This window comes from Notolabrus celidotus, chromosome 17 (genome assembly GCF_009762535.1).
Source record: "Notolabrus celidotus isolate fNotCel1 chromosome 17, fNotCel1.pri, whole genome shotgun sequence".
Classification (NCBI taxonomy): Eukaryota; Metazoa; Chordata; class Actinopteri; order Labriformes; family Labridae; genus Notolabrus; species Notolabrus celidotus.
Genome location: NC_048288.1, coordinates 30,914,383 through 30,926,244, shown reverse-complemented (window position 1 = coordinate 30,926,244; position 11,862 = coordinate 30,914,383). Strand labels below are relative to the sequence as shown.

Sequence of the window (11,862 nt, the reverse complement as noted above, 5' to 3'; positions counted from 1 at the left end):
CGAAATATTAAATAAATATATTGTGACGGGACCCAGGATGATACAAGGACAAATACAATTTTGAACGGCTAAAAAAAAAAGGTCACAAAGCACAAATTATAATCCTGTGACGAAAAATGTCCCTAAAATTTCTATTCTTGTGATGTTTTTGATATAATTTTCACATAATATGACAGCTCCAGCACATTTAATAAATGTAAATAAAGACTAAATTAAATGTAATCTCATTAGATAGATTCATAATCTGATGTATATGTTTTTTTTAATATTTCATGTATCAGTAGAACTTAATATTCAGCCGTTAGTTTAAACTCTCAGAATGCCATCAAAGACCTTTGAACACATTCCATTCTAGAACGCTGGACTGAATTACGCATGCGCTGTTATGTTGTCAGTCCTCCGACTTGCCGTAGAAAGCGAACATCTTCAGGAGAAAGATGTCATATGTCAAAGTGGTGAGTATCCTCTACGAATATCACATTAACTGAGTAACTTTAAACAGAATCACTTCTTAAGCACCAGCTGTGTTATATGGAGGGCACGCGCATTGTTCTGTGTGTTTAAATCTAACAGGAAGAAGTAAAACGAAGCTGAGTGAGTCACAGCTAACCTTTAGCATGTTGTTAGCAGCTGCTCAGAGGTCTGTTAGTCCTCCATCTTTATTTACAGAGTCGAGTTTAATGAAAGTGTTGATGTCATTTAAAGGTTTATTATTCTGTATTTGTGTCTGTTGATGGTTAAAGTGACTCCAGCGTCATTGTCAGCCGTCAGAGTCAGTACCTGTGTTCTGCCGCCAGGTGTCGCTGTGTGCCGGAGCGTCAGGCCTGCTGTGCGGCTCTGTGCTGGCTGCAGGTGAGCCGAAGAAGAAGAGTCCAACACCTGTCCTGATCCTGGATGAGGTGAGCAGAGACCTCTTTATACAGTCTATGGAGGAGACTGAGAGCAGGGAGATACTGTTGAATATAAAATAACTGAATGTATGTGAGAGGATTAGAGCCACTGAAACATGTCATTTTGGAGGGCAGGAGAGCAAAAATAAAAAAGAAGGAAGGTTTAATATTTATTTTAAATTCTGTCAGGATTCTGTCGCTGACCCGTTTGCATTAAAAACTTCATTAAAGAAAGTGTAAGCGTCATCCCTCATGGTCCTGTTTGCATTTGTAGGTCATTAAAAGGCGGCTCTGTAACTTCCTGTTTCATAACAAGGCAAGTTTATTTATGGTAATGGTAAATGGACTTGTACTTATATAGCGCTTTTCTAGTCTGTCTGACCACCCAAAGCACTTTTACACTACTCGTCACATTCACCCATTCATACCCATTCACTCACTGATGGTAGAGGCTGCTATGTAGTGAGGGACCATCAGTGTAAGCTAATCTCATTTGTTCACGATCAAGAAAGAAAGAAAGAAAGAAAGTTAATTTAGTTACAAAATGTCACTAAAACTCAGTTTGTTAAAATAAACTAAAAGTTTGTATTTACAGAAATAAAAACTAAAGTTGAAAGATGAGTTTGCATCCATTGAAGGGGCGGAGCAAGTAGCTAAAAAGAGAAATGTTCAGTCAACAAACTCCTCACCGGAGCTTTGAGTCTGTTTGTTTTCAGTTTTATATCCATGAAATAACCTGATGTGTTATTTCTTATTTCAGCTGCCGTCGTTGTACACCACCCCTGAAGCAGCCGCTCAGTTGGTGGAGCCTGAGGCGGGGCAGCTGGAGCAGAGCGTGGCATCGCTGAGAAAATGGGCGGAGCCGTACACCAACCAGTGTCAGGTGTGTTTACGTCTGACGCTACCTCTGTGTCCTCACTTCAGGAGGAAAACTGTGAACTAAAGATATTAATATTAGAGAACAATCAGTACTAGGACTGTAAAACTCCACCTTCTGGAATTTTAGCCATGTTTCTAAAGACTGTGTGAATGAGCTCAGCTTTCTGTACAGAAATACAAAGAAAAGATGCAAAGGATGAAATGCTTTATAACTAAACAAACATTATTCTCTCTTTAATTTTTGTTTTGCAGCAAACGGGCGCAGCTGCAGCGGAAAAAGTTGAGGTTAGTGACGTTTCGTGGTCTCTCTGATGTCTCCGTCTCTCTCTTCCTGCAGCGGCGGCTGAGAATACTTGAAAGCTTTAATCAGTCAGATCTGAGTTACACCTCTCTCTGCCGTCCTGCAGCGAAGAGATCACGAACGTCTGTTCAGTTAAAACGTGTGAGAGTGTGTCATCTGTTTGTTTTGTCCCTGAAGATAAGGTGATCAGTGGCAGGTGAAAGAAAAAGATAGCCGCTGTTATCAGATGAAAGTAACCCTCTCTCTCTCTCTCTCTCTCTCTCTCTCTCTCTCTGTGTGTGTGGTTATGTTCGGCCCTCAGCAAGTGTACAGGACTGTCGAGCCCACAGTAACGACCTCCATAACCACAGTCACAGGTGAGACAGAGCAGTGTACCTGTCGCCCTCCATACTCTGATTTCACTCCAGTCAAGTTCTTCTTTGTTGTTAAAACATGGCGCCTACATTTCCCACAATGCAGTTTTATAGGAGCTTCCTGTGTTTTAATGCAAGACACAGCTGATCTCTTGGTGTAATTTTCCAGATGTGTACCAGTTCCTTAGTGACCCCCCTCCGGACCTGTACCCGTCTGTAGCCGTGGTGGGCTTCTCTGGCTTCCTGGGCCTCTATTTGGCCAAAGGTAACCTCCACAGGTCTGCACACAAACACAAACACACTGACCTGCATTCCTGCACAGAGAAAAACGAGGTCAAAGACTGCTGCTGCTGATAACGAGTGTGCAGGAAGAGATACGCTACGATCTAACAGAACAAAAGAAAACAAAGATGGACGACTGAAGTTTGAATATTGAACTTGAGTGTGAAGTCAAAGAAGTCTGAGTGATCTGTTAAACTCTCTGTTTCAGGCTCAAAGGTGAAGCGTCTGGTGTTCCCTGTGGGGCTGATGGCTCTGAGTGCCTCCATGTTTTACCCTCAACAGGCCGCCTCCCTCTTTAAGGTGTGTTACCATGTTTGGATTCTAATCTGCATCAACACCCGTTCACTTTACGTTATCCTGCTTATGACCCGGCGACTACACTTAAGACACAAGTTAACACCAGAGTCACGGCTGATAACTCTTCAATGATGAGGAGTCTGATCTGAACATTCCCTTTGAGGGTAACTTAGAGGAGGTGGACGTACGGTGGCCCTGAAGCTCAACTGCACAAACATTTCAAGACAATAGAAAAATATTTCAATAAAATTAAAAAAAAAGATTAAAACTTGATGCAAAAATATTAAAATAAAACAAAACAAAAAATTCACAAAGTTTAAAATAATGATCAAAATGTATTTTATTAGCAAACATTTTTTAAAATTATTTTATGAAAATATCAGAATGCAAATATTTAAAATTACAAAAAAATACAAATCAAAAAAAAAAAATTTGCATGAAAAGGAAAAAAAATTGTAGCAGTTTTTGTTCTTATAAAAAGGATTCAATAAAAAAAAAGAATGTATATATTCCAAGGAAAATCTCACCTATTTCAGTAAAAGTGTTTCAATAAAAGTTAAAAAAAAGAGTTAAACTTCATGCAGAAATATTCAAATAAAACAAAAACAAAAATTCACAAAGTGCAAAATAATTATTGAAATTAATTTCATTAGCAAACATTTTTTTAAATTATTTTATGAAATGCTAAAAAAAATGTCGGAATGCAAATATTTAAAAATACAAAAAATACAAATCAAAAAACAAAAATATTGCATGAAATGCTAAAAAAATCTTAGCAATTTTTGTTCTTACAAAAAGGATTTGATTAAAAAAAAAAAGAACGTATATATTCCATGTAAAACTGCACCTCTGTCTCTTACCTGTAATCAGAGTTGTGAAGAAGTCAGCAGGAGGTTTAAAGCTCCTGTGAGGAGTTTTTATCTGTTCCTGAATAAGACTCTAATTAAAAGTGACACCTTGAAGTGACAGGGTCCCAAAGTGTGGGTCAGGACCCCCTGAGGTGTTGTGAGACACCAGTGGGGGGATTGCAAGATGTCTTCCACATTTTTTTTTCAAGTTTTTTAAATTAGCTTATTTTACCCATTATTTAAAAAATATAGACAAAAATAGTTACATTTGAAATAAAACCTGCAAATAAGTACATTTCATTAGCCTTTCTTTGTTGCCAGATGACTCCTAAAGTTAGGGTTAGCTAAAGGTTAATGTTTGGAGTCACATGTGCATGAAGGTAAATTAATTTTGAAGTATGAAGCAACATTTAATCACTTCGAGGGACAGGGGGGTCACAAGTCTTTGGCACTTTTATTTTGGGGGTCGCAGGCTGAGAAGTTTGGGAACCCCTGACCGACACAAGCAAACAAGATCATCAACAACAAGATTTACAGTTTCTTTAAAGTCAGTTTTAATGTCTGTAACAGAGGAGAGGGGGGGTGGGTGTCAGACTGGATGATTGATCATTGTTTTTGTTAATTAAAAGGTGACAGAGTTTGGTTAAAAAACGCTCATCAACGCTATCACTTTGTCCACAGGGGGCGCCAGAATCCACACAGACATAAAATCCCTTACAGGAGCTTTAATGGGACGCTTTAATCTGTTTCTTTGTTTCACGTTTGGTTGAAGTACCAGAATATCCTCAGGAAGCTGCTGTCAAAGCAGGAACTCTAAAGAGCGCCTGCTGTCACAGAGGTTTTATTTTAGGAGTGGATGGTTAGTCGGTGGGTATTTTATATTCCCACAGAGTCAGAGAGTTTGAGAGATTTATCAGGATGGAGGGAAATCGCTCCCTGACTGACATCACGTAGAGTCAAACTTTCCAGCCGTGTTAGTGGGAATCATCGTGTGTTTGTTTGACTTGTGACTCCCTTCCTCTCAGGAAGGGTCGAGCTGTTCCTGCAGGAAGTCCTGGCTGTGAATTGTGTTTCTAATTTCCACTGATCTCTGAGTCGTTTTTCTATAATCGTTATCACACCCAGAGCACCCGAGCACACAGAGGTCACAGAGACACACCCGGAACGATCACAGCTCGTTCAGAGGGACCAGACGAGCGGGGCCGGGCGGGGCGCTGATATGAACACACACCAGTTCAGGAGATTAAAAGAGACACTGAGCGGCTGATTTGCAATTTAAAGCACTTCATCTATGAGCCGTTAGCCGGTGTGGGATCGATGTGCGTGCTCAGCTGATGATGTCACTCTGGTTTCAGGTGAGTCGGGACTCCGTGAACACCTGGGCTCAGCAGGGCCGGGCGCAGGTGGAGAATCTGTGGAAGGATCCACCGTTTGGAAAAAAGAAGGTGAGACCTGCAGCTCAGAGTTCTCTCTGTTAAAGTTCTAACATTATGATGGATTTTAAAATTGACGTTAATATTTCCTTTTGTCGTCAGAAGAAGGAGCGAACAGACGGCGACGACTCGAGCAGCTGATTCACGAAGAAGACGGTCGCCTCCCAGTAACACACTCACACTTACAGTCACACACACATCAGGACCTTTATAGATTACTGAAGTCATATCCCGGTGACTTGAAGAAGAAGGTGTGTTGAATGTTTCCGAGTCGTTCCTGAACGCCTCACCTGTTCAGATCAACACCTGTAGTGTTTAATTTAAATCATAATCAAGTGTTCCAGTCAACAAACCTCTCTCTCCACTGTCACCCCTCCTACTCTCTCCTTTGATCACCTCAGCTTTCTGTTTTCTGCAAGAAAGCATGGGCATGGTGTCGAGTTTCTGCAGCATCATAACTGCCAAATGCTAATTCTTGTTGTTGTAATTGTCCAAAACGCCACATTGGACTCCAACCTTTTTACGGACCAAACAGAGAAATAATCTGCTCTCCAAACAGTTTTACTTTACAGCCTGAAGTGAAATGTGACCAACAGTTTATGAAACATATTTAAAGAATCTTTATTTTAATGTATTTTTATTGTTTGTTGGTTTATAACAGATGTATAAGATTGTGCAGCTGTGGGCTTCTGGAGTGTTTAAAGACGATCTCTCCCGTTCCATTCCATAAACCCTCGTCAGGTTCCGTGACGTAGTCTGACCGTACGCCAAAACGGAAAACTTAAAGAGGTGTTATTTCATATTTTACAAACAAATATGAAGTTAAAATGTTGGATGTCAATACTAAACGTGATGTAAGTTTTAGTTTTGTGTTTTAGACCGCTTTTACATCCACTACCAGTCAAAAGTTTGGAAACACCTTCTAATTCAACATCTTTGTATTTATTTTAATTATTGTAAACACTGTAGATTAATACTGAAGACATCAAAACTATAAAAGAACATTTATGGAATTATTTAATTTTTTAAAAAGTGTTAAACAAAGCAGAATATGTTTAATATTTTAGATTCTGTAAAGTAGCCCCCTTTTTCCTTCATGACAGCTTTGCACACTCTTGGTATTCTCTCAGTCTGCTTCATGAAGTGGTCTCCTGGAATGGTTTCTCTCAGTCTGCTTCATGAAGTGGTCTCCTGGAATGGTTTCTCTCAGTCTGCTTCATGAAGTGGTCTCCTGGAATGGTTTCTCTCAGTCTGCTTCATGAAGTGGTCTCCTGGAATGGTTTCTCTCAGTCTGCTTCATGAAATGGTCTCCTGGAATGGTTTCTCTCAGTCTGCTTCATGAAGTGGTCTCCTGGAATGGTTTCTTTCAGTCTGCTTCATGAAGTGGTCTCCTGGAATGTTTCTCTCAGTCTGCTTCATGAAGTGGTCTCCTGGAATGGTTTCTCTCAGTCTGCTTCATGAAGTGGTCTCCTGGAATGGTTTCTCTCAGTCTGCTTCATGAAGTGGTCTCCTGGAATGGTTTCTCTCAGTATGCTTCATGAAGTGGTCCCCTGGAATGGTTTCTCTCAGTCTGCTTCATGAAGTGGTCTCCTGGAATGGTTTCTCTCAGTCTGCTTCATGAAGTGGTCTCCTGGAATGGTTTCTCTCAGTCTGCTTCATGAAGTGGTCTCCTGGAATGGTTTCTCTCAGTCTGCTTCATGAAGTGGTCTCCTGGAATGGTTTCTCTCAGTCTGCTTCATGAAGTGGTCTCCTGGAATGGTTTCTCTCAGTCTGCTTCATGAAGTGGTCTCCTGGAATGGTTTCTCTCAGTATGCTTCATGAAGTGGTCTCCTGGACTGGTTTCTAATGAACATGAGCCTTGTCAAGAGTTCATTAGTAGAATGACTTGCCTTCTTAATGTGTTTGAGACCATCAGTTGTTCAGAGGTAGGGTTAGCACACAATGGATAGCTCTATTGTTGTAATCCAGATTATGGCAAAACCAGATGATTTCATAGTTTTGATGTCTTCAGTATTAATCTACAATGTTGTAAATAATTAAAATAAATACAAACCATTGAATGAGAAGGTGTGTCAAAAACTTTAGACTGGTAGTGTAGCTTGTTCAGAAAGTCACAGGAATCCCACAAGATCGGCTCAATGTGTGACATCACAGATTGGGGAGTCTCTTTAAAAGAGACTCACTTCCTGGGTCAGATTTGGGGTCCAAGACATTTGGCTATATTTCATAAATTCTCTTTTTCTCTCTTTTAAAATATTTTTACAGAGATGGAAAATTTCTTAATACAATAATACGACATTGCCTTACTTCTTTTAGTCCATAACTTTCAGATTAACTTTGACAAAATTGGGGAAAAAAATATTAAAAATATAATAAATTCTGAATTCAGCAGATTATGAATAAATTGAGCTAATACAAAATCCCACCTCATATTCTTAATAAATTGAAAATCCTAGAACATCCACTTCAACACTATTAACCCCCCAAAATTTCAAACCCCTGACCCGCTCCCCATCCCCCCAAAACCCCTCCTCCTCCCACTTGAACCAGAGTAGATCTGTGTTTTTAAAAAGAGAAACACACGTTAGCTTAATGATGACTTTGTAACAGGCAACACTGGAGGAGGCTTCTGAAGAAGGTGTGCTCTTGTTCTTAAAGGGACAGTAGCTGATATTAAATGGGGCTCATAATTCAGGTGAAGATGGCTCACACACTCTGTGTTCAGTGTTGGTTTTGAATGGATCTTGTTGTTTTCATGCTGCTAATCACACAACTGTGCTCCAGTGAAGGGCCGAGTGTGTGCTCCAGGTCGATGTCCTTATTGATGAAGTGAATGAGAATGTGTCTACTGTCTGCTTCTACTGATGCACTAATATGTTTCTGTGTAATGTAATAAAACCTGACATCTGACTGAGGAGACGTCTCTGTGCGTCGCTTCTTTAAATCAACACTTTGAGTTTGTTGAGTCTCACTGACGTTCAGACTGCTCTCATGCAGAGTTCATCGACCTGTTGTCGTTGTTTATTCTCTGCAGCACTTCCTCATGAAACCACAGGAGCGCCCTCAGAGATGAACTCTTGTTTCTCTAAGAGTCGGATCTCAAACAGATATTCCACTTTAATCTGGTTTCTTGTTTTTTTCCCTCCGTCTGATTTTGATTTATTCACTGATGTAACGAGTCTGCAGACGAGTAGACGACGTGATGTAACTCTGACCCCGTGTTCGGACTGACAGGAGCGCCATAAAGAAATAAATCTGCTCAAGAGTTTGGAGATAAAGATGGAGATCGATCCAAGAGAGGTTGATTCAGAGTAAAGGGGGATAAAACTTTAAAGAACATGGACATAAAAGATTCCTCACTTTACGATCAATGTAAACAACACACTGGAACAAAACTAAATGAGCCTCCTTCTGGAGCTTTGTGTTTGATTACATATCAAGAGCATTCAACACAAACATTACTCCAGACACACTTCCTACTGTATTTGTTTTAGGAGACACAAACCCATGCATTGATACATATTTGGTGAATATTTTACACTTGACTAACAGAGAAAATACTTTCATGAAATATAGAAGTCCTCTTGGATAGATGGATGAAAACCTCATACTGCTCTTGAACTTTCCTGAACCCTCTTTAACGCACTGATGCTAACATTATGTTTGTTTGTGTTTTATTTTGTTGTGCTTATTTTTAATTTTTTTGTTTCTGTTGTTTATTATTGCATGACTTGTATTGGTGCTGTACATTTCATCAATCACCGGCAGCATTATATCCTCTTTCTGTGATTCTTCTCTCCTTATTCATTTTCTTTACATCCTTCATGTTTGTCTTTATTTATGTTTTCTATCTGCCTAAAAATCAATGAGAAGAAAGTGAAAAAATAAAAGATTCAACAATGTAAATATTTGAATACAAATGTGTAAAAATAAATGAATAAATTAATTTTGTAACTTAAAAACATGGATCATTAGCAAGTAAGTGCAAGCATTTTAATTGTGACCTTCCAAGGGACTGCAGATGTAAAATTAGCTTTAAGCTAACTCTGGTATAATGCATCAGATGGTGACATTAATGTGAAATATTGTACCTGGTCCCTTTACAAATAAATCAAATATAATTTTTTTTTTTTTAAAGCATTCAATTTGTTTTGGAACATTTATTTGTGTTTTTCTTAGAGGACGTATATATTGAAAAATAAAGCAATATCATGAATAATTTAAAGGGGACATATCACGCTTTTGTCATCAACATATATTGGTCTAAGAGGTCCCCAAAACATGTCTTTAAAGTTTATGCTCAAAAAAACACTTTGAAATCAGATTCTGGTCTGCCTGAAAAACCCTCTTCTTCAGCCCTCATCAGAACACTCTGTTTTCCCTCTGACCACGCCCCCTCAGGAAGTGGATATGGTCTCGGCTCTCCAGCACGTTGATCTAATGTTTACATGTTGGCTGAATATACAAGGCTGCTCAGAGATCGCGTTACTTCAATCCTCTGAATCTGATCCAGAATCTGATCCTGACGGAGAGGCGCCTGTAGCAGGACCTTTCTGAAGGATTGGTCACAGATTTAGTGTTTCTTGTTGTTTTTTTTGTCAGTATGTAGACGTGTGTCTTGGTACACAGCTACGAACATGTAGCTATGTGGCTATGCTAACTAGCGCTAGCACTTATCCATGATAAATAAAAATCATCCACTAGATCTTCAAATCTGCAGACGTGGGGAGTAAAACCGACCTTTGTGTTTATTAAGACAGCCTACAACTAGCATGCCTCCCTCCTAAGCTCCTTGTTAGCACACATTTGTGCAGGTAATGAAAAATGGAGGAGGGATTGAGTTGTATTTTATACAGTCTATGGGCTGAACAAGCTCCGAGCTCTGACTTCCTGTTACAGACCGGATATTGTTGTTACGTAACAAAAACACGGAAGTCTGAAACGGCTGGTTTCAGCACACATTTACAGAAAGGTGGAGAAATCAGAACAGGGGCAGAATGGAGTCTTTGACTTTTCAGGGGGTTTGTAGACAGGGACACAGATTTCAGGTAGAGAACCATTAAAAAGTCAATTTTGCATGATATGTCACCTTTAAAAATCAATAAATTATTTTTTTTTTACATTTTTATCACTTACATAAATGAACACAGAAAAAATGCATTAATGCTTTAACTTTAATATTTTTACTGAAGATTGTTATTTATCTAAACACAGGAAATTGTATAAATCTGTCTTTATATTTATATTTTGTTCATGCATACATTTAAAAATATATATAATTATAATTTCTTTGTATTTATGACTTCATAAGTTTCACTAAGTCAGAGAATAATCCTGCTCCAGTCTTGAACATGTTCAAACATCATTTCTACATCAGCATGAGGAAGTTTAAAGTCCTGTGAGAACTTGGATCAGCTGTTTCTTAGTTTAATGAACTTTAATATTTTAGTGAGAAGTGGAAACGTCCCTGACACCAGACGCCCTGTGGGTGCTCCTGTTCCTCTCCTGTTCCTCTTCAGTCGTGTTAAAGCGGTTTAAGTTCCTTTTTTTGTTTCTGGTAACGAGGCGCTGTCGAGGTGTCTGAACGTTTTCTCACAAACACTTCTGTTTCTGTTTCAGACGCTGTAAACTCTGACTGATGTTTCAGTCTGAACTTAGTTTCCTCCATGTGTTTTAAAACATTGATGTGAGGTTGTTTCATAATCGGGATTAATCAGAGAAATCTTGACCTCTGAAGTCGTCGTTCTCGTGTCGTGGAAAATCACTGCAGCAATGTTTTCCATAACACCCCCCGGTGAATGTTTCACAGGACAAAGAGTGCAACAATCAAACGTAAACAACCGTTACTGGTGTCAAAGGTCAGGGATGTATTATGTCTGGAGTGAATAGCGTCTCATGTCTCTTATCTGTGAGCACAAACAGTCTCAAAGTTAAACTCTGACCCACACATCGTGGTGAACTTCTTCCTCACACTGAGAAGGTGTTTGAGTTTCTCCTGGAGTCACCTCGCTTCATGATAAGAGTTTCTGCTGCGGCTGCTCGTTACGTAAAAAACAAGACGTGAGTTTAATCTGTGTCGGCCGTCTGGAGTCATAACAAGTTCTGATAAACTTCTCACCTGGAGAACTTTGGAGGAACTCCATGAACCAATCCCAAAACATTTAAACAGAGTCATAAAGAGAACGGAGGAGCAGAAGTGTTCATAACTTAGAAGAGGAAGGATTTCAAGTCAATAAGCTGCTGATGCTCTGAAACCAGCCTTTGGTTTCCTTCACAGAAACTTCTTAAAGCATATTTGCCCTCTTCTGGATTCTGTTTTTGGGGTTTCTTGCATTTTGTGATATTTCTGAGTGCACATAAACTTTCTGCAGTGGGATGGTTGAATATGTTGACACACTGCATGATGTTTTGGTTCTAAGGGGTAAAAAAAGGTCATCATTTATGCTAAACCTCATCTGACATATAAAAGTAACGTGAAAGGATGAATATTTCCAGAGCAGCTCCTCAGTTTAAAGCTGCACTTGGTGAAATTGGGGTAAAAGAAAAGTGTTTGGCAAAAAGTCAGAACACTCATCAACA

General features: G+C 39.3%; 1 protein-coding gene across 2 annotated transcripts; it reads left to right on the top strand.

The window, feature by feature from the left end:
- The first annotated feature begins 359 nt into the window (after positions 1-359).
- On the top strand, positions 360-6,250 carry LOC117829350 (MICOS complex subunit MIC26-like). 2 transcript variants are annotated; one of them, XM_034706980.1, is made up of 9 exons: positions 360-455; positions 798-899; positions 1,651-1,773; positions 2,022-2,054; positions 2,372-2,426; positions 2,593-2,688; positions 2,914-3,005; positions 5,206-5,295; positions 5,386-6,250. In XM_034706980.1, exons 1-9 carry the CDS (start codon positions 438-440, stop codon positions 5,422-5,424), a joined length of 648 nt encoding a protein of 215 aa, XP_034562871.1. In that variant the 5' UTR covers positions 360-437; the 3' UTR covers positions 5,425-6,250. The 2 variants fall into 2 exon arrangements, with proteins under 2 accessions (XP_034562871.1, XP_034562872.1); XM_034706981.1 differs by having other exon boundaries at positions 5,389-6,244.
- The last annotated feature ends 5,612 nt before the right edge of the window (positions 6,251-11,862 follow it).

What these genes read in the sequence shown, in the direction of transcription:
- LOC117829350 (XM_034706980.1), top strand. An exon ending in CTCCATAACCACAGTCACAG is followed by an intron (nt 2,427 to 2,592) that starts GTGAGACAGAGC and finishes GTAATTTTCCAG; the next exon opens with ATGTGTACCAGTTCCTTAGT. An exon ending in AGGCCGCCTCCCTCTTTAAG is followed by an intron (nt 3,006 to 5,205) that starts GTGTGTTACCAT and finishes CTCTGGTTTCAG; the next exon opens with GTGAGTCGGGACTCCGTGAA.